At 41.9% G+C, this 23141-nt stretch overlaps 1 protein-coding gene and 1 long non-coding RNA gene across 6 annotated transcripts in view; one reads left to right on the forward strand and one right to left on the reverse strand.

Annotated features, from left to right (window-relative positions):
* DLGAP1 (DLG associated protein 1) overlaps positions 1-23141 on the forward strand; it is a 397255-nt gene that overhangs the window by 365132 nt on the left and 8982 nt on the right. For all 4 annotated transcript variants that reach the window (XM_061356370.1, XM_061356372.1, XM_061356371.1 and 1 more), the window contains 3 exons: positions 1182-1555; positions 5761-5852; positions 14122-14540. In XM_061356370.1, the coding sequence (XP_061212354.1) occupies positions 1182-1555; positions 5761-5852; positions 14122-14540 (885 nt within the window). The remainder of the gene's footprint in view (positions 1-1181; positions 1556-5760; positions 5853-14121; positions 14541-23141) is intronic.
* On the reverse strand, positions 3651-8955 carry LOC133213822 (uncharacterized). Of its 2 annotated transcripts, none has more exons than XR_009725901.1 (3): positions 8092-8955; positions 6202-6313; positions 3651-3726 (listed from the first exon to the last, which is right to left on the reverse strand). It is a non-coding gene; the product is annotated as an uncharacterized LOC133213822 (long non-coding RNA). The 2 variants fall into 2 exon arrangements; XR_009725902.1 differs by lacking the exon at positions 8092-8955 and adding an exon at positions 7364-7669.

The following is a 23141-nucleotide window of genomic DNA, read 5'->3' on the forward strand; positions in this document are numbered from 1 at the left end:
ACCAAATTGGTCAGGCAGGATTTCCCCTTAGTGAAGCCATGCTGGCTGTCACCAGGCACCTGGTTGTTTTTCATGTGCTTTAGCATGCCTTCTAGGAGAATCTGCTCGAAGATTTTGCCAGGCACAGAGGTGAGACTGACTGGTCTGTTATTCCTTGGGTCATCCATTTTCCCCTTCTTGAAAATGGGGGTTATATTTCCCTTTTTCCAGTTATCCAGAACTTCACCTGACTGCCATGGTTTCTCAAATATGATGGTCAGCGTCTTCATTTGTCAGCTCCTTCAGGACCCGTGGATGGATTTCATCAGGTCCCATGAACTTGTGCATGTTCAGATTTTTAAGATGGCCTTGAACCAGTTCCTCTCCTACAGTGGGCCCGACTTCTATTAAAGCTTCTTGTTATAAGCATTTATACTTACGCTTTCCTTTAAGTAGTCCCACTCACTTCCAGGCTTTAGCTATTGACTTTATTACACTAACTCTCTGTGTATAAAATCAAGCAGTTTTTCTCCAGAACTGATATCTTCTATTTATAGTGAGAAATTCAGGTGTGGCAAAGTGCTGTTTTCAATATCTTCAGAGGCTTACAGAGCATTTCAAAGTATTTGAGGTCTGTGCAACAAGTGAGATGTTTCATAGCAAGAAATACACAGGTTTAAGGGTCCATCTCTAAGCAGAGAAATGTAGTATAAAATTCCAAATAAGCTTCATAAATACAGTAGGACAGGGTAGAGACAGAAAGAAAACAATTGCAATAAGGCTGTGTGAAGTACAGTTCAGCTAGGATAAGTGGTGAGAGACTCATCATTCTTGTGAATCTCATTTGGAAGCCATGAGCAGAACAAACATTTTGATGCAAGAACTTCTTCCCATGGGACTTAGAACAGTTACTAGACAATATACTGAGGAAAGCAATCCTAAAGAGACTAAGGAGGAACTTGGCAAATAGATAATTTGTTTCCCTCTACTGGCAATTCTGCCACTCACATTAGTAGGAACAGAGGACACCAATAAGCAAGGTATTTTTATGGCCCTTATATTGGAGCTTTTGGGGGTTCTGTGGCTAACAGTGTGCTTCTTACATCTGCTCTTTCCATGCGCACCGATGCTTTGTAATCCTATCTGCATCCATTTTCCTGGCAGCCTTGATAAATCAAGAACTCTCATATGTTTTTTTCCAGTGTCATCCTGCATTACGACCTATAAGAAGACACCGCCTCCAGTCCCACCAAGAACTACCACAAAACCATTTATTTCTATCACAGCCCAGAGCAGCACAGAATCTGCCCAAGATGCATATATGGATGGCCATGGACAGAGGGGAGATATCATCAGTCAGTCTGGACTTAGCAACTCCACGGAGAGCTTGGACAGTATGAAGGCTCTGACAGCTGCTATTGAAGCTGCCAATGCACAGATCCATGGCCCTGCAAGTCAACATGTAGGGAACAACACTGCCACCGTAACCACCACCACAACTATTGCCACCGTTGCAGTAGAAGATAGAAAGAAGGACCACTTCAAGAAAAACAGATGCTTGTCTATTGGAATACAGGTATAGTACAGTACATGGATTATTGCCTGCCATTGTTTTGGATCTCTACTTCTGGTTTACTGCTTGTTATGCAATGTTTTGTGTATTTTTCTTGTTTTCCTGGCAGGTACCTATGTAGAAATTGCAGCAGCATAATCATTCTGCATGGTACTAATGATGTTTTCCTAATTTATCGTAAAAACATCAGATGCAATGATTTGTTTAAGTCTCCTTGCTGCTTGTTATTCAGCTTTGTTAAATTACACACATGAGCACTAATCTATGAATCATAACACAGCGGGGGTCAGAAAGGCATGAATTAAATCACTGAAAGGGAATGTGTAAAACAATGATTTACATTACACTATCACCCAAAAAATATTTTCGTCCAGCCTCAGTGAATTAATTGTCACTGCTTATTCATGCATTTCATAATGACTGGTAGCCACTTGAATGAGGCAGCGTTGTTCCTATCTGAATCTCAAGAGCAGAGGGTAAGTTTCTTCCAAGTTGCCCTTGTGAAAGAAAATTACATTTTGTTACCTCTATTGTAAGAAAACAAGAAAACTAACCCTGCCAAAGTTCACTCCTATTTACAGAATGAAGAAGAACAAATAAACCAAACCAATGTAATCTGCTTTCTTAATCTTTCCTGTACCCCAAAAAAGAGCCAAAAAATAAAAAAAAATAAAGAAAATAAGAACATGCATAGGACTCCAGCTATCTGCCTGTGAGATTAACATTTACAATGAAGCGCTTGAACTTACAATAAACTGAGACTCAACATGGGTTTTGATGGGAGATGAACCCCAAGCAAATAGAATATCAATCCACAGCTTACCAGCCTGAAGACATGATGTTTTTCTTGCAGATGGAGGTTGGTATGCACAGCACTTTGTGCCTGGACAGGCTTGTCTGATTAGCAAAGCCTAAGAATTTACCATGAAATCTCTGCATCAGCCTGATGAGAGGTGCTGTGTCGAAGTATGCCATACCAGGGGCAGCTCTGGGGTAGCTGTGACTTTTCTCTTATTTATTCTTGGAAGGGCAGTAATTACTATTAGAATCATAGAATCATAGAATCATAGAATAGTTAGGGTTGGAAAGGACCTTAAGATCATCAGGTTCCAACCCCCCTGCCATGGGCAGGGACACCTCGCTCTAAACCATATCACCCAAGGCCTCGTCCGAACTGGCCTTGAACACTGCCAGGGATGGAGCATTCACAACCTCCCTGGACAATCTATTCCAGTGCCTCACCACCCTAACAGGAAAGAATTTCCTCCTTATATCCAATCTAAACTTCCCCTGTTTAAGTTTTAACCCATTACCCCTTGTCCTATCACTACAGTCCCTAATGAATAGTCCCTCCCCAGCATCACTATAGGCCCCTTTCAGATACTGGAAGGCTGCTATGAGGTCTCCACACAGCCTTCTCTTCTCCAGGCTGAACAGCCCCCACTTTCTCAGCCTATCTTCATATGGGAGGTGCTCCAGTCCCCTGATCATCCTCTTGGCCCTCCTCTGGACTTGTTCCAACAGTTCCATGTCTTTTTTATGTTGAGGACACCAGAACTGCACACAATACTCCAAGTGAGGTCTCACGAGAGCAGAATAAAGTGGCAGGATCAGCTTCTTCAACCTGCTGGTCACACTCCTTTTGATGCAGCCCAGGATACGGTGGGCTTTCTGGGCTGCAAGTGCACACTGAAGCTGGCTCATGTTCATTTTCTCATCGACCAACACCCCCAAGTCCTTCTCCGCAGGGCTGCTCTGAATCTCTTCTCTGCCCAGCCTGTAGCTGTGTCTGGGATTGCTCCAACCCAGGTGTAGGACCTTGCACTTGTCATGATTAAACTTCATGAGTTTGGCATCAGCCCACCTCACAAGTGTGTCAAGGTCCCTCTGGATGGCATTCCTTCCCTCCAGCGTATCAACCGAACCACACAGATTGGTGTCATCGGCAAACTTGCTGAGGGCGCACTCAATCCCACTGTCCATGTCAGCGACAAAGATGTTAAACAAGACTGGTCCCAACACCGATCCCTGAGGGACACCACTCATTACTGGTCTCCAGCTGGACATTGAGCCATTGACCACAACTCTTTGTGTGCGGCTATTGCCTGTGGGTTTGGTTCTCTGCCTTGGTTGTAGCCTTTTTCTGCTTCACAGACATTTGTTTGGGATATATTCTGATAGAAGGGCTGATGTTCATTTTTAAACACAGGTGCATGATCCAGGTGGGACAGGTATAGGGAAAGCTCTTCTATTCCTTATTCACATTCTCAGCCAAGTTTAATGTTGTAATTCCTCATTTCACTGAGCAAGGCAACAAAGACTCCTTAGCAGGCAAACACCCTGCAAAATGATATTTTTGCCTTAGCAGGCAAACACCCTGCAGAAAGAAATCATTTCCATGTTTGCAGAAGCCAAAATGAACAACAGTAATGTGTTCTTGGCTCTTGAGACACCACCTCCCTGATGTCTCTTCTTCAGGTAGTGTTTCTGCAAGTAACAAATGCTGCTTTTGGAAGTATAGGGGACTCAGTTTCTTGAGATCTGAGGCAAATAGAGCCCCAAATGATGTTCAAGTCTTTGAAACTTTGAAATTTACAGATGACCAGCATAATCATATGTGAAAGCTGCCTGGGGATTGTCATGAGGCTCTGCCAGGGTAATTTTTGTGTACAAACCAATGGAGATGCCAAAAACTGGGATTACATGAAGCAAAGCCTTCAGCAGTGATACAGTCTTACAGGATTCCTGCCCATGCACCATTCCACCTCCCAGTTGTGCCCATCAGTGAGATTTTTAGAGTCAGACAGGCTTCACAAATAAAACTACTTTGCTAGTCTGCTGTCTGGTCCATTTTGCAGCATCATTGCACAAGCAGTCATGATGGTGGTACAGCTGAAGAGGTAGTGTGGGAGTGGAAGTACCATAAAACAGCTGTTGCTGCTAGAAATTACTTATTTTAGAAACAACTGCCCTAAAATAGGTAGGGATGCTGTCAGCCCTCAGACTGGCAGTGTGGAGTCAGTCTCTCTCCACTGACTATGAAGAGAACCTAGGTTAGGCTTATACTCAGACCAGGCATGAACCTTAATTGTAGCTTGGCCCATCATTGTAGAGCAAGGCAAGCTGAAGAGGTATAGTCTTGGTTTGCTACCTCCTCTAACAAACAAAGCTAATGTGTATTCATGATGAACCTCCATGTGTGTCCTCTGCACCCCTCAGTCATTTTTGGGCACTTGGGGCTGTACCCCAAGCCTTTGCTGTAAATCTGTTTAGCAAAACACAAAGTAAAGCAAAAAAAGACCCCTTCCATCAAAAGGCTCTTTCTCTCAGTTATAGGATTTAAGGCATAGGTATCTCCCCAAAAGCCTCAGTACCAGGTAAGTACCTCAATTCTTTGAGCAGGTCTGTAACTTTTCATCCCTCCTTGAGCACATTTTCTGCATAGGCTGTTCAAGTAGCTCTCAACAAGCTTATTTACTGGTGGAAGAGATGCTAACTACAACAGAAGGTACACCCAGAATCATGGTGAATCCACAGGTCACTTTGTAACCCTGCTGTGCTCCAAAAATTCTGTGTGCCAGAAATTGTTTTTCTTGTATGACTACTAATCTCATATATAGCATTGACAATTAACAACTTTACACAATTGGTATATATCTCCTCAAAGAGATTGGGAGGTGGTACAAAGTTCTTGCCTCTGCTCCTGGGGACCACCTGTTTGCATAATGAAGCAGTAAAGAAAATGCATCCAAAAGCAGCATCTGTTTTCTTTAAGTCTTATCTGTACAGTGCTCTGATATAAACACTGAAAATAAACACATAATTTTGACATGAGTTCATGTATGTACACATATACAGACTAACAGGTAAAATCAAACAAACAGAGCACAGTAAGCGGAGTTACAGCTGCTCAGAGATTTGCTCAGGCAAACGGGAATATCCAGACTCCAGAAAACATTGGATAAAATCCATTTGCATTTTGCAGGCTGAATGTTGTCTTACCAGAAATGATTTGTAGATCAACAAGAATAATGAATATCCACTAATAACATCAGAAATGGGCACAGCACAGGTAAACTATCTGACTAGATGAAGGTACTTACAGTACAAGTTATATGTGCAGACACTTATTTTGCATAGAAATTGTAAGCAGCTGGGCTATACCTCTGTTAAAATACATTATAATTAGCTGGATTTTTTTTTTTAAGGTTGATGGTGCTGAAGAGTCCAATAAATCAGTTGAAAATAAAGCAACCAGTAAGTTCCAGTCCATAGGAGTTCAAGTAGAGGAGGAAAAGTGGTGAGTAAAAGTTAATAATGTTTTTCTAAAGTAAATAATTATGCCACAACTAATTTTTAAGAGCCCTAGTTCCTGCGCACATGACCATATTAACCTGCTTCCTGGATGAATTGTTAGATCACCCAACTGAAAAGATGAGTCTTATAAATGCTGTAGCTCTTATTTCTCAGAGGGGATTTTTCCAGACCACTGGCAGAAGTGGAAGAAAAGTGCCACATATTTTAAAGGTCAATGTACTTTTAATAGGCTCTTTTTCCCCAGAAAAACATCCTAAACAGCAAAAGGTGATGCAGATGGAATATTAGTCTTGGGGCAGCTGCAGCAGCATGGAGTTGACAGGGAAGTTTACCTTGTTTTTCAGCAGAATAATTCCAGCCATGTGGAGCAGTGCAGTGGCAGAGCCAAACTGATTGCTTTTGCTCGGGTATCTCACCCAGACATCTCTGCATTACAACTGCTTCCTTGTGAAAAAATGTTGAGATTTAAAAGCAAGCTTGTAAAACTCAGTTGTCTCTCCAGTCTGCAGTGCAACCTGAATTAGCAAACACATATGCTTCAGTTGTTGCCTTTAAGGGTTGTATTTCTTTTTGGTGACAAATTGCAATTAAGTTGTAGGGAAGCATAAGCGTGCATAGCATTTCCCAGACACGTAAAGTTTCTGAGTGCTTGACCACAACTGTAATTCTTAATTCCTGCCCAAAACTGGACTTGATGGCTGAAGAAAAACTGGACTCTCCCCTCACCTCCGAGCATGCAGGCCTGCCCAATGATGCTGTGGCTGCAAGCACACACCCAAGTCTGTTTGTTTTTCATTTTGTTTGGCAGCAGCATAACTTTTGGCTTCTGTAGCCATTTTGCTGATGGATTCTGGAGCCATTTTGCTCCTTGTACTGTATCGTGGGAGAAGCCTCAGGGTTTGTCACTGAGGGAAGAGCCACCCTTGCAATCTTTCCAGAGAAAACCTAGTCACAGTAAATCTAAACTGACAAAACTGGGGTCCTCTGCCCTCCTCTGGCCCACCAACTGCAGTAGTGAGTAGAAATGTCCATTTCACACTGGTTTTCTGACTACCTCTGCTAAAAATAGCCTAAAAAACCCACGTTACCTACACTATTTTCAATCCACCAAAATCTCCCCATGAAGTAGCAGAGTATTTTCCTGTGGTTTTAAAAGGCTGAAGTGATTTCAGCAAAAAGAAACATGATTTTGCAATGACCTTACTAGGCTGTTAGCAAGTTCCTCATTAACCTGCTAAAACGCCTCTTGCTGAACAAACATTTCTTTATGCGTTAGACCTTATCCCCATTTACCCACAACTCTTCCAGCACTGTATAAATGAACACATTAGAATAGATAAATAGATGCTGAAGGACTATTTCCCTTCAGCCTGAGCACAAAGGAAGTTAGTACCCCAAAAGCCCAACCTTCCCCCTCCCCTCAAAAAGACCAAAACGAATTCAAACCAAAACACATTAAAATGATGAAAGAAAGAAATGGCTGTTTGTAAATACCTTACTTCCAAAGTCTACTTTCGATTGCAGTTTTTATTGCTCCAGATAAAAAGGTAAGATTTGCCTGTGAGGGTCTGCCCTGAGAAAGCAGTATTTCTGCTTTACCTCCTCTCCTGACAGATGTGTTTGGGGGTTTCCTTGCTGATAAAGTTGAGGTCGCTGCTGCTTGGAGCAGACGGGCAAGCAGCAATCTATCATGGACTCTCAGAAGTGAACTGGCTGATAAAGAACAGCCCCTAATCTCCAGAAAATGAGTGCACTCAAGACACAAAGGGTTTATAATCACAGTTTGGCACCATATTCCTTTTTTTGCTTTAAACACAGCAGAGCACAATGTATTGATTATCTGTTACAGAAATAGAATTGTAAATACAGTGCATTCTTCCCTGTCCCTGCACCATAACATCTGCAGCTCTGAAGAAAAACCCTTTTGAGTTGAATCTTTGACGAATGGTTTTTTTTTAATAATCTTTCAGGCTTCAGAAATATTACATAAATATAAAACAAGAAGAGAAGAATGACACAGCAAAGAGAATAAGTACAGTAAATTGATCATGTTTCCTTGTCAGTTTAAGCTACTAAGTGCAGTGTTATAAAAGAAAGCTCTCTGCTTAATGCACCAAAAGCCTACCATACAAAATTTGTTTCAGTCCTCTTTGCTTCCTGCTCTTTCCTGCCCCCTTTCCCTCACCTCAAATGACTGTCATTCTCACACTAAGGAGTCTTACCTCCTCATGTTCTTTTAAATATTCCTGCTTCTGCGCTTGGACCAAATAAGCAAAAGATTTTGCTTCCATTTCTTGATCTAAGGTAGCTCAAGAACCAAGCATCTTCTGAGGACAGCTCTATCTCTTCCATCTTCCATCTCGACTCAGACCTTTCATTAGTCCTTCACTCTCTGTAACCTGGGCTTCCTGCCAAGATCTGAGTTCTGCTCCTCCTCTTGTACAGCTCAAAGAATAAATGTTCCTACCACTACCTGACTATTTTACAACTAGATCCATCACAGCTATTCATATTATCCTCAGTCCTTTATGCTGCCCGCTCTCTATAATATTTTACGCACCCATTCCCTTAGTGCAGCTCTACAATTTCTGGCATTTATAGAGGACCTCTGTCCAATCCTTCTTGTAGGAAAAAAAATGGTATGCATTCATTTCAACCTCATGATCTTCCTGCTGTTACTTTCTTATTTCTCACCTGATCTCCCCCATGATGCTAACAAAACCCAAGCCAAATCTTCCTCCCCTTTCCTCACATGACCCACCCTTTCCAGGGCTTTTTCAAAACATTTATCTACTGAAGCTGATCAGTTCAATCGCGGGGCACTTCCATTTCCATCCATTTCTGTTTGTCCTTTCTCTCTACCTGCAACTTTTTGACCTCAAGGGAGCACCTTCCATTCCTCACTTACAGAAGATAATTGAGTTGTTGGAAGTTACTGAACTAGAAAAGAAGTTATACTGTGCCAGGCTGATTATCACACATGCTTATTGAACAAGGGGCTCTCATTTTTAGTTTCTCTTGCTTCTTTATGTTGTCCGCCTTAAGACATTCTCCCCCAAAATTGTCTTGCTTATTGCTCTAGTCACACCATCAGCTGGTAACTTTACTTGGTTTGCCATCACAAGAACTTATGAGTGCTGAAACAATGGTAGTTTCTGAAGTAAGAACACTGCCATGAGAGACTAAAACCATAGACAGATGGTCCTTCACCATTTTCTTTGGCTTCTGTGTGGCCAGGGTAGGTGCCTGCACCTCTTGCTGTGATATAAAGTGTGGCTTACCACACCATACCTCTTGGTGTGGTATAAACTGAAAGAACTTAGAGTGGTGGTGGAGCTAATATTTCCACTTATGCCAAGCATAAGTATAAACTGGGAGAGGAGTGGCTGGTGAGAGGCTCTGCAGAAAGAGACCTTGGGGTGCTGGTCGCAGCAGGATCAATAGGAATTAGTAGTGAGCCCTGGCAGCCCAGAGGGCATACTGCACCCTGGGGTGCATCACATACAGCATCACCAGCCACTCAAAAGAGGTGATTGTCCTACTGTACTCAGTGCTGGTGGGACCTCACCTTGAGTGCTGTGTGCAGTGCTGGGCCCCACAGTTTAATGATGTGAAGGTCCCAAATGTGTCCAGAGGAGGACAACAGAACTGGTGAATGGGCTGGAGGGAATGTCCTGTGAGGAGTGGCTGAGGACTTTGGGCTTGTCCAGCTTGGGGAAAAGGAAGCTGAGGGAGACCTCATTGCTTTCTACAGGTTCTTGAGGAGGGGAAGTGGAGAGGGAGGTGATGATCTCTTTTCTCTGGTAATCCAGTCACAGAACATGTGGGAATGGTTCAAAGATGCACTAGGGAAAGTTTAGTCTGGACATTAGGAAGCATTTATTACCAAGAAGGTGGTCAAACACTGGAATAGGCTTCCTGGAGAGCTGGTCGATCATTGTAGGTCCCTTCTAACTGAAATAGTCTATTCTAAAATTGCCATAAAGGATTAGTTTCTCTGCTAAGACTCTTAGTGATGAAAAGATATGTGAATCAGAGGAGAGGGATAGAGCAAAGCACACAAGATTGTACAGTTTGAAGATACATGGCTGAGGATCCTGCCGTTAGAAGACATAGTACTGTATCTCCTAGCTCCTGCAGTTTGTTTTGTTCTGCTGACAGTGGCTGCAACTTTAGCAGAGAAGCCCACAAACAAGCCACAGTACAGCCAATGGCTAAAGTGAGTCAGGCTGAATTTAATGTAAGTGCCTCTGAAGCTCACTATGCATCAGTTGCTTTGAAACCTAGATCTTTTCTGGGGTTTGGGTTGGGTCTCTTTTTAGGAGAGAAAGAAGTTCTCTGAGTTGAGATGAAAACATGTTTTTCAAAAGAAAGCGAGAGATGACTTAGAAGCAGAGAGTTGAATGCTAGCAAGTGACCCTGTTGTTGCTGTTCAAAACACATCACGCAGTTGTTCTTCATACTGGTTTATCCAGTCTGAGGTTTCATGGCTTTCTGCACCTTAGGCCACGTATCTACTGCAGTTCTCTGAAGCTGTAATTATTTTGCCTTGTGCCTGCAGGGCACAACTGAGTACGAAAGGGCCAGGCCTGAAAGCAAAGGAAGAAGCAAATCTCAGTTTAGCAAATACAAACAATTTCTGAAAACTTTTTTTCCTTTTTTTTTTTTTTTATGTAGACCTGTGAATGTTTTGTAGGTGTAAAAACAGTGAAAACTTAGGCAACAGCTTCATCCGCTCTCCTGTGGTATGGAGCTTTAACTGACAGCAAAACAAAAAAGGCTCATGGGGGACACAAACGGTATTTTGTAACAGAAAAACATCCTGGAAGTGAGTGAGGAAGCAATGTCAGAGACTAAAATTACCATCTATTAGGCATTTGATATAGATGTGCTGGAGGCAGGCAGGTAGTGGGTGCCTTCCTGCATTTCCATTTCATTCAACATACATTTCCTTGGGAGTATTTTTTTAATTTTGAACTGATGCTATATTCTATTGCCAAGTTGTTTTTCTTTTGAAGACAGATAGGTTACACAAGCTGGTGCCAAGAATCTGTCAAGCCAGCCTGCAGCATACCATTTTATAGATAAAACAAAGGCAAAAAAAAATCAGGTCATTCTGTTTAATTTTTTGAGCAGTCTGGTTTTGGTGGTTGCAGCTCATAGGAAACCCAGTAAAAATACACTCCTGAGAGCTTTGAAGCGTTGTGTCTCCAGCAATACATCCTCTTGGCAAGAAGACCTTAATGTTTTCACATTTGGGATTTGGTGCACACTGAAAAGCCAGGGTGTTAACTGAAACAAGTATATCAGAGTTCTAGGGCACTGGGGCAAGCAGAAGGCGGCTGTGACGTTTAGGTACGGGCACAGTGAAGAACGAGCCTGGCTTAAGGCATTTGCTTTTCTCTCTGTACCGTGGAAGGTGTGGAAGAGTAAGTACACTGTGTACTAATGCCTTGGCTCTTGGTGAACCCTGACTAAATGACTAAAAGAAAACCCTCTGTGAGCATGTGCTTGTGAAGGCACACAGGGATTTCTCTGTGTGTGTGTATGCATGCACACACTTCATCACAGATAAACTCATTTGTCAGGTTGGTGGCCAAATTAAAGCAATTTTTTTAAAAAACTAAATAAATTGAACTGAAAGATATTCATTGTAATGTCAGCCTAAAGCTAAAGTCTTTCTAACAACTAATAACAGTCTAACAGCTCTTCTCTGCCAAGGGACAGTAGAAAATACTTGGGAGAGTGTATAAAGGAAAAGTATAAAGGGTGTGTATAAAGTACTACTTCTCCCAGTGGACATTCCCAATTTAGCAGTCTGTTGTTCAGGGACTTCCTAAGCCAGATATGGCATCTGTGTAATAGCTCTTCCTGGACCTATCTCCTGTGAATCTGATTAGGTTCTCTTTGAACCTGTTTTTACTTTTGGTTTTCCCAAGATCCTGTGGCAATTTAATTACACATTGTGTGAAGAAATGCTTCCTTTTGATAGATGTAAATCTTTAGACTTCTAAGCCATGCAACTGTCTGCCTTCCTCCTCACAGTTCTTGCACTCTCAGAAATGCTGAAACATCACCTAGTTGGTATTTCATAGGTCTCTCATATCTCTCCTCAGCTACCTGTTTTCTCAATGAAGAAATGTCTTTCATTCTGTGGAAGCTGTACCATATCTCCAATGATCCTTGTCCTCACTTTTGAACTTTTCCTGCTGTATCAATGCGTAGCAAAATGCTTTGCACTGCTTACCAAAGGATAAATATTGCCAAGCTGAAGAGTTCTTGCTCATTTTTTTCAGTTTGCTGGTGCATATCATGCGAAACTACAGGTGGATTTTCCATCCTTTAACAACACCTGTTTCAAAAGAATTGCAAGCATCAGGCACTACTGAAAATGTTTGCATTCTAGGCCATTATAAAAAATATGCATACAGTCTATTATTAACATTTTCTAGGGGTCGATGTGACTGAAAAGTTAATTTAAGCTTTCTTCTGTGTAGGAATTGGCCATTTCTTTTTTTAATTGGATAATCCTTCTTAACTCTTGGTTTGCTTTGCTCCTTTCAAAGCCCCAGATCAACAGCCACTAACTTCCTCTATCAGCATGACCTAGTACAGTCCTTCTTGAAGTCAGTGGCACTCCTCCTGAGGTATCTAGGTGCATCAAGTATATAGGACATGAAATTCTCCCTCAGCATCCTTCCATCTGCTCACTCCCCAGCTGCAGACTAAATACAGCTGATGAAGTTTTGCTGTTAGTTGCACTTATCTAATCAGCTATTGCTCTTCAGTGGAAGGTGGAATATAAATGGAGTGAAATGGTGCCCAGCACCCAGCTCCACTGTCTCCTCAGCATTTTCCATGCTTCTTGAGCTTAAACTAAAAATAGAACTGGTAAAAGCAAAACAGCCAAAATATCAGAGGGAAATAAGTCATACTACTGGTTTCAAGAGTAAATGTGAGATAGTGAACAAATTAGACGTGAACTACCTGCTGCATGAGTGCACAGGCATCCTGGATTACTAAGAAGGAGTGGGAATCTGTCCCTGTTCAGTTGAAAACTATGTTAATTCTGAAGCCTAAATATTACTAATGTAAGTAACATCTATGTTAATTACTTTACAATTCTATCTTCTATCATGGGGCAAGACAAATGTCTGATTTGCTTTGTTTTCCTGTGTTCCTCAGTGCATCAGTTTCTAGAGTTACCTCAACTCCGTGATTATTTGCCTGCATATTTCCCACTCATTCCCTCCACAATTTACTGCTTGTTGTATCTGCTCACTACCACTCCCTGCAACAGCATGAGATGTGTCTTACTCCTTACGCTTCCCTCTGCTCCTTCCCCATCAGCCTCTTCACCTCAGATGCCTAGGACCGCACAATTTGGAGTGTGTTTACATAAAGAACACCCACTCAGACCCAAAGCCCCAAACCTCTTCTCTCCCCCGCTTTTGCCTTTACCCTCGAGGTTTACTCTCTGCCCTCAGAGGATCTAACATAGGGAAACTATGCAAGGTGAAAGGAAGCTACCCTCAGGGTGGCAGCCATCCCAATGACGGCAACACAGGCAGTGACTGCGAATGATATCTTTGGTGTAAAAAAGAATATTGTTTTGAAACAAGGTTGAATGTGAAAAACAAAATGCCTGAACACTGGGTATGGGCACTGAAACTGTGAGAGATGCAGGGGTATTAGCAGGTATGTAATTATGAAGAGCAGTTATGAAGAAGCAATACGAAATGCTTATCTAGGTTAAAAATACTTCTTTATAAATGGAATGTATAGCATTTTGTAGATAGTGGACTCATTAGTATTACTATCTTATCAGTCTCACATGTATGATTTTTGAATGTGACTTGTGAGTTTGGGTGTGTAACTTCAAAGGGGTGTAAGTTTTACAAGTTGAAAGATAAGCCACTTCTTAAAATTAGGCCCCTTTAACTTCATCAATCATTAACCTAAAATACTGAGCTACTGACACCATTAGCTGTCTCTTGGGCTAGCCTCTGGTTTTGTTAAGCCACACAATAATTAAGGGTACTTCCTTCAATAAACAGTAAGCCTGCATGGAAAAAAAGGGAGGCTTGCTTGTTGACTTGTAATGAGAAAAGAAGTTTATGCTGATATTTCAAGAAAAAGCACCCCAGTATGACTGCCAGTCTTAGGAGGAGTGGCAGAATCTCAGAAAGTCTTTTCTTACTGAGTTACCTAGAAAAAGCTTTCTAAACATTTTATGTTTGTGGTCTCCAAAGCTTTCGCAGGTTTACACGATCTAATAGTGTAACAACAGCTGTGCAAGCAGACCTGGATTTCCATGAGAACTTTGAAATAATCGACCCTCAAGAGGACAATACGTGTTCTGGACAAATATCAAGACAATTTTCCCGAGATGCAAGCACCTCCACCGTTAGCATACAAGGGTCAGGAAACCATTACCATGCATGTGCAGTGGATGATGACTTTGATACAGATTTTGACCCATCAATTTTACCTCCTCCTGACCCCTGGATTGACTCTATTACTGAAGATCACCTGGAAGCTGTTCAAAGGTCAGTGTGCCCACGAGACGGCCACTGGTTTCTGAAGCTACTACAGGCAGAGAGAGATCGTATGGAGGGCTGGTGCCAACAGATGGAGAGAGAAGAACGGGAAAACAACTTACCTGAGGACAGTAAGTAACTATGTACAATAATATTGCAACTACAAAGAAGTATTTAATATAGGTCAAATTTACTCCAGTGGATTCTGTATCATGCCCTTTCTTATTTAGCTAATGAAGCTATGGAAGTGATTCTCAAAAGGACTATATGTATGTATATAATAATCCTCATTAAAGTTGACAGGGAATGCAAACGTTCGGCACTTCCGAAGCTGCAGAGGTATTAGCTTTTGGGATTGCGTAGTTCAAGAGCTAATTAGGAGAGCATGGTTAGGGATCTTGTAGTATTAATGTTTCTTAACTCTTTCATTTGAAATCTCTTTTCATAACCTCAGAATATAATTGAACAGACACTAGTTCCTTTTCATTAAATTCATATTTTTAGTTGCCTTCTTAGATGGCGATTGGCAGCAGGGTATTCAAGATGCTTCTCCCAGCTGAAAGAGATTTCAGTGGGGCTTCCAAATTGTTCGCCCTCTCTTCTTCTCTCCAGCCTCCAATCATCTCCCTTGCAGTTCTCATTCCTCTTTGATCTTCCTGGTAAAAGAAGCTTTCCATATTCTGTGATAAAAACCACACACATGCAAACTACATCTCAGCTGTCACCACTGCCAGAATTATTACCCCACCTGTAAGGTAATGGAAATGTATAGTAAGGCTTCATTAGGAAGAAGGGTTTGGTCTTATTCATTCAATCTACTTAGGGAAGAAAAGCTAAACACATGCCTCCCTGACCAGAATTTAGTTCCCCAGGTTGTGCTTTTTCCTTCTTTTTAAAAATGGAGGTCAGTCAGTGGTAACTTCACCAGACTGCCACAGCTTCTCAAATATGATAGATAGTGGCTTAGCCACTTCATTTCCCCCTTTCCCTCAGGACCCATGGATGCATCTCTTCAGGCCCCATGGACTTGTGACCTTCAGCTTCCTTAGATGTTCTCGACCTTTACCCTCTACAGAAGGCAGTTAGTTCTTCATTCTCCCAGTCCCTGCCTTTGCCTTCTGTGCCTTGGGCAGCATGGCTGGAGCACTTGCTGGTGAAGACCAAATCAAAAAAGTCATTGAATACCTCAGCCTTTTCCATATCCAAGGTAATCAGGTCTCCCATTTCCTTCCAGAGAAGGGTCCACATTTTCCTGTCTTCCTTTTATCACCAATGTATCTACAAAAACTTTGCTTGTTTCCCTTGACATCCCTGGCTGGATTTAATTCTCCCAGGGCTTTAGTTTTCCTAATCTGGTTGCTCTGACAATTTCTCTATTCCTCCTGGGCTACCTCTCCTTACTTCTACCCTCTGTAGGCTTCCTTTTTGTGTTTGAATTTGTACAGGAGCTCCTTATTTGCCTGTGCAGGCCCCCTGGCATTTTTGCCTGGCTTCCTCACTGTTGGGGTGCATTGCTCTGATGTGAAGGTTTTGATTTATGGAAGAAAAAGAAATAACACTGGCAAAATTGATATTTTTTAAAATACTTAGAAATGCATAAGCTGTTTCTGATGGAACTTTCCATTCAAGCCAATGAAATAAATAACCATAGAGAAGTTTGATCTAGATAGATACTATTGTAAGCAACTGGAAATTGACATCTAATGGAAAGTACGAGAGAACATCGAGGTATATTAAGGTTTTCTATTACTACAAAATTTCTGTTATATAACAGGCTAACAGTTTCTTCCGAGGCAATAATACAGAAGGGTAGGCCCTCAAAGCAAATCCAGATTCCCCAAGTTTTAGAGTATTTGAACCTCATTTTTAATTTACATCAGTACATTCAAAAATCTCTTTGAACATGTATCAGAACAGAAATGCTTTCTGTTGTTAGTATGCAAGAAATAAGCTTCATGAAGTAAGAGATTTTAGTCTGAAAAACAAGTGTGAACACATAACAAATAATAGGAAGCATGCAACATTTGTAAGTCCAATCAACAAAGCCCACTTACTTTCTTTTTCCCACAACAACTTAGACTGGATATAAGGAAGACATTTTCTATGATGAGGGTGGTGAGATCCTGGGAGAGGCTGCCCAGAGAAGTTGTGTCTGCCCCATCCCTGGCAGTGTTCAAGGCCAGGTTGAATGGGGCTTTGAGCAACCTGGTCTAGTGGAAGGTGTCCCTGCCCACGGCAGGGGGTTGGAACTAAACCATTCTGAGAGTCTGTGATTCTATGAGCTCATAATAATGGGAAAAAAAACTACAAATATTTTATTTGTACACCAAAGTAGTTGTTCACTTTGGGAAAAAACATGAAGTGAATTTTCACAAGGCTGATACATACCTAAAGCGTACAGAATTTTCTGTCAGTGTCTTGGTGTCTTTGAGATACGATAGTTTTAAAGGGCCCTTCTTTTGAGCAGTTTGTGGGAGAAGTCAGTTATGGGAAAGATAAATGAGTGGTTCAGCAGGCTATTCCAAATGCCTCCTTACAGCACACACGGCATGTGTCCTTTGGGATATTCCTCCTCTTCATTTTTCTGACTGGCACTTTTTGTGATCACTGGCAATGGGAAGGGGGAAGGAGTCACCCGGATTTTGTGGTCAGCAGTGAGATACTGATTTTGGTGTGATGACACCAGCCACTCCAGCATGTGGCAGCTGCCTCCCATAGAAGCTGCACGGGGCTTTCTGCTGCTGCTCAGCACGCCCCACTCTACCTGGTGCCAAGGAAAAGCATATGGCCAGAGCTGCTCTCCCTACTCAGCAGTGCCCAAAACAAAAGCCTGGCTGTTACAAATCCTGCCCCAAAATATGTCTGTTTTAGTATGCTTATAAACTTCAAAGAGAAGGAGGAAAAGCGTAGACAAGGTGTGTTCTCTTTGGTTTTCCTAACAAAATACAACCAGAGCAGGGAACTCATCCTTTGTTTTCAACCTGACATCCCCAGCGTGTGTTTGGCCAGATAACAAAATAACGAGGACGTGTGATGAGCGAGGTTTTCTCGATGCCATGGCAGCTGACAGAGGGCTCATCCCCCCGGCGCTCCGCGAAAAATGATCTGTGCTTCCTCCAGACAATGCGGCCCTTGTGCGGAACAGCTGTCTCGAGGAGACGGCTCGCTGCTGTTTGACAGTAGCTTGTATGTTACAGAGATACGTTGGGTATTATCTAGCTGGGAATGAATCTACCAGATGGGATTGAATGTTTCTAGCTGGGAAATGGAGTCTGCTGCTGTGTATAAAAACAAGATGTGGTTCAGTGGCTGCACGATGAAATGCCAATATATAGAGAAATGTGGCTCCCCTTCAGCCATGAATTATGTATTGTATAATATATTCTGGTTTTATCTGAAATCATTTTTGGATAGAGCTGTGGAGTGTGTAACAGGCAAATGAACACCACTCACACTTTAAGGTAGGATACTTGAAATCGTTTCCATGTATTTTGCTGTTACCAGGACATTGGCTACAAACTGTAGGGCTCTCATAAATATTCTTTAAGAATATTTATGTATTTATATATTTATATATATTAAAAAAAATACCTTAGATATATGAGGCTGAATCCCTTGTGACAAATGATTGACACTTTGGATCAGGCCTCAACTGTAATCAGTTGTTTACCTTCTTTTGTTTTCTCTTACCTCTTGCCTCAAACTTGCAAAATTTCAGAGTCAGAGCTTCATGACTGGTGGTGACTTTTGGCTCAGGACTCTGGAGTAACCATTTACACACAGAATTAGCAGCAACAGGCCTGGCTGCCAGCATACTGATGTTAGTGAGCAGCCTCTAATCATTTTATTTCCCAGTGGCAGTAGACATGGGAACATACACCTATGGCATCAGCCTGGCTTTTGCTAGATTTTTTGCTGTTGTTTTATTTCACATGAAGCATCAACCCTTCTGGAAAAACCAGAGAATTTGATTTCCCCCCTGCTTCAGAAATGTTTCTCTTTCACTGGGGTTGTAATGTGGCTTTGATGTGAAGATAAGCAAACAGTGGGCCTGATTCACCACAAGCCAGGTGTAATGTGGGTTTAGTGGCAAGATAAGTCAAGCCAATCAAGTAAAAAACTAAAATAGAAAACCACGTCTCTGACAAGACATGTCATTATAACTGTCTCGTGTGTATACTACACTCCTCTGGGCTAGTCTGTGAGCAAAGGCTGACCTCAAATGTGAAATAACCTTGCTGCTCAGGACCAGAGTCTCTGCAAATTCAGCCAGGTCTGGCAAATTATGCAATACTTGCACACTTTGTGCTGGTTTAGTGTGTTTTGTTTGTTTCAAAAGAAAACTTAAAGAGTGAAGGCTAAACAAAAAAAAGAAGAAAGGAAAAGATGTAATTTTTGTAATAGTTGTGCGTGGCAAAAGAAAAGGGGACCCATGAGACCACTCTCAGCCACAAGCAAGGAAAACCATTTGCCAAGTCCTCTGCAGGGCTTCCCCAGGCTTCCTGGTCCCTGCCGCTTGGAGGAGTAAGGCATCCTCATCCTGCAGTGGGCTGATGCAGACTTGCAAAGGGACAGTCACCAGACTGACATGTGGCCAGAGTCCTGCTGGAATCCCCCTGGCTACATTCCTCTGGCCGTATGCCCGAGGCATCCTTTTCTTGGTCTGGTTTTCTTTTCTCCCCAGAAGGGACTTCTCCATACACAAGGGTTTCTCCAAGGAAAGTCAGCTCCTGGCTGGAAGCCCTGCCAGTGTCCAAAGGCTAGCAAGGGAAAAAAGAGAAATCCACAAGCAAGGAAACAATCTAGTTAGTGAAAAAAAAAACATGAAGTGTGGTAATAAATGCCAAGTAAGTCAGAGAACACATGGAAACTGCTTTATTCCCAGTGAACAGCATTTACTCATGCAGACAGCCCTATTAATTCCAATGAGATCACTCCTATAAGTACATATATGACTCAAAGCAAGGACTGCTCCTTCAGGCTTTGCTCCATTTGAATGTTTTTTCCTTAATAGTCCAGCTTAAGACCTGAACACTAGTTTTAACTTTGAATTTCCTGGCTTTTGTCATGTTTGGTGTTATTTAAATGTAGGTCTGTCAACATGAATAGGCTAAAATGCTGGTCCATCCTGGCTTGGAAATGGATTGTGACAGCTCTATGGCAGGATTGCTTCATATGCATTGTGCCCAGCCAACATCTGCAACGCAAATGTCAGGCTGTGTCCCTGTAATTTCGGCTATTGTTCCTACCACTTGCTCCTGGGGCAATGAGCAAGTCGCTGGTTTTCTGTTCCCTAGCTTGGGCCCTGCTACCAATCAGCTGCTTGTACATTAAGGACATTTGATAGTCACAGTCCTTAAGTGCCTCCCTCCTCACTTGTTAGACCCTGGAGCCTGTCAAAGTTGAAATGCAAAGAGATTGGTTGGTGTTTAGGGCCAAGTAATGCTGCTGCTTCTCAAAACTTCCATGGCTTCTGTGTGATGACTTTTCATTGCAGGCGATTTTTGTTCTTGTTTTCTTGTATTTTGATATCCTTGTCACACACAATCTTTTTCCAAGATGACAGTATCACCATTTTTTGCTTGTGTTTGCAATTCCTTTTTTGGGTTTTTTTTTTTTTCATTTCTTTTCCCATGAAGACATGGAAGGGGGAGATACACAGAGCTTTACAATCCCAAAGTAAATCCCATGCAGTTCTTAGAACCACAAGAAGCAAGAACTTACTGTTTGAACAGTGCTAATCTAAGTCTGTATTTAAGAACATTTTAAAAGGAGAATGGGTTGGGGAGATGGACACACAAGAAAATCCACTGGTATGTGTCTACCTTGGAATAACATTCTGTGTTCCCTGGTGAAGAACAGTAATAGTGAAGAGGCACTCCACAGTACCTGAGTTATATCAAACTACCTATATGAAATCAGTTTTTCCAGAATAGGCATGTCTATTTCTTAAAAGTCATCACAGGAGAAAACTGGATATGCAAGGAACAGAGGTCAAAGCAAGGAGGGGGGTAAGGAAAAATTCAAACTATCAAAACAAAACACTGCAGTACACACACTTCTCCCCCTGGGGAAGGGGTGACAGCAAAGCATATGATGGATGTTAATAATGTTGCTTAATGCATTACTGGAAGGCATTCAGATCCAACAGTGCTGAGTGTGCTGTATAACCCTGTATGGAATAGAAAGCAGGCATGAATAACATTATATAGGTGTTTAAATCCATTATGATTGTATCTTGATGGGTCGGTATTTTTTGTTGTTGCTTGGTTTTATACATTCTGTTTGCATCCTATTAACTGAACGCATCAATTTGAATGTTTATATGTTTTTCTCCTGATTCTTTTCTGATATGTTTTGACTATTATCTCTGCAATTCCATTTATTTTCTTGGTACTTCAAACATTGCAGGCTTTTCACCTAAGAAAATATCAGTCTATTTTCACTTTTAGGTTTTTTTACTATACCTTGGCCTTTCTCTTTGACATCCAAGGTTTTGACTGAGTAAGCAAAACGAGCACTCTGCCTTGAAACACCAAAGCAATGTGCGTTTGGAAGCAAAACTTAAGGCTATTGATAAGGCTTTGTGCCTTCTGGAGAGATTCCTTTCAGTCTTTTGCATGCTTTGTCTTTTTTTTTTCCCTAACTTCCGTGACAGAGTTGGTTGTTGACGGGTTCCACATTAACAGACCACTTGCTTTTGAGGAGCAAGGAATCAGTGACACTTGACTAGATACAGCCACAGCTACAGCAGAAGTGGCAACAATAGAGAACAGCATCAGCATGCATCCCACAGTCAGCTGAGATGATGGTTTTTAGGCAAATAGCCAGTCGCTAGGCAGCCAAGGACAAGGACTTCCTTTTCCCTCTGCTGAGATCTCTGAATTTTAAGCTCTTCTTCCCTCAAAGAAAGGGGCACATTCCCATCCATCACCAACAAGGTGTATTTACATTCCTTCGTGCTTGGGATGTAATTTCCAGCTTGGGTGGCGCAGGTTTCCAGGACGAGCTCCCCTCATCTTGTTTTTTTGTCCCAAGAAGTTGAGAGACTGTTTCTTCTCTCCTCCTCAAGTCTTGGGAAGCGTCAGAGTGGCCGAGCTCCAGATGAGGCAGCTGTTCCGAAATACACTCAGTGGGAAGAGTTTTCATAACAATGGTAACCACATGAAAGCTCCTGGAGTAGCTCCTCCCACTATTGAAAAGTCCTTTCAGTTGAGTGGTTTGCATATTGGGTTGCATAAATGAGTAGACACACCAAGGGGTCCATTTTCAGCACTGTGCGCACAGAATTAGACACGCAAGCCTTGCTAACAATAATGAGACTTGTGTGCAAAACTCCCTGCGCAATATGCTGAAAATATTCTGCTTGGTGAATCTTCCAGCTCACGGCTGTTTCCTGGCAGTGCTGAGCTGAGTTCTGGGAACAAAATGAAAGTCTGGGCTCTGTGTGTGTTCACAGATCTCTCTTCTATAGTTTCTGGAAAGAAAACGTGTAAAGACTCCTTCTCCCATTTCCCCTTTCTATGTCGGAAGTATAAATGAACTAACTCTGCATCCCACTTTTTCTTCAGCAGCCTTAACAAGCGAACTTGAAGGCTGCTGAAGGAAAAGCTATATGTCTTGAAGGAGCAGAACACAGACTTCATTATATTTGTTACCGTGTGGCTACGCAAGTGAATCCGTGGGAGAATGCATGGTGGCATTATGGGCACAAGCCACAGATATGCACTGTAGCCTGTCACAGGACCCTGAGGCCCTAAAAAAGTTGTCAGAAGGGGCTACAGCATAGTTCTATTTATTTCTTTATTTATCTGTTTATTGATTTTTTTCATTGCGGTAAGTCAAAATACTTAGCAGTATTTTCCCAGTGGAGCTCTGCTACTGTAGTGTTAGGTTTTACACAAAAAGCGACTGCCCAAGGGATGGTACAGAGAATGGCAGTTTAGGACTAATATATCTTTTAGGCTCTGCCAACAATTCACTCACCTTGAGCAGGCCACTTAATCTCTTTGGTTTTCCTGCTTCTCCCTTGCCTGCCTTATATATCCAGAGTGTGAATTTGTCATGGAAAAGTTGCTGTGTTTATCTGAGGGCTAGAACAATGCAAATACCCATGAATAGAAGTGCTAGTGAAAACTGTGGCACAGTGGCTGCCGTTCATGTTTTTCACTAATGAAGTGTCAACATTTTTTAACTAATTTAAATTATTAAGTCAATATTTAAAGAGAGAATTGGGGGATAATAAGTTGTTTCAGCCAAAAGGGAAAATTAATGCTTGAGCCAGATACATCCACAGTGCCAGCCTGTTTATTTAAAGACTGTTCATATAGCAGAGTTGTTTGGTTCTTTTTCCTGAGCACTGAAAGTCTCAACAAACTGGTAGCTACTTTCTTGCTCACAGCATCAATTTTCTTTCAACCAGCAGTCCCAAAAATCACACTCTCTTCTTTCGATTCTCTGTCCTAACACCAGTTGTCTGTCTTTCTGCTCTGTTTCTGCTTTGCTTGCTTCTTTTATCACATATACACACAAATTTACACACACACATACTCCCCCTGGACCAGAACTCAGCAAAAGCTCTAGGGAAATGCAGGTCTCTGAATGCACCAGTTTTGCCACTTGTTTTAAGTAGTGTATTCCCAACTACCCCTTGCAGCAGTAAAACCCCACCATTTCAGTGAGGTTGAATGCAATCAAAACAGTATGAGCTCCTGTTTTATTCAGAGGCATTC

This window comes from Neopsephotus bourkii, unplaced genomic scaffold, assembly GCF_033783945.1.
Source record: "Neopsephotus bourkii isolate Nb327-2 ecotype Australia unplaced genomic scaffold, CSIRO-AGI_Nbou_v1 NB_846, whole genome shotgun sequence".
NCBI classification, from domain to species: domain Eukaryota; kingdom Metazoa; phylum Chordata; class Aves; order Psittaciformes; family Psittacidae; genus Neopsephotus; species Neopsephotus bourkii.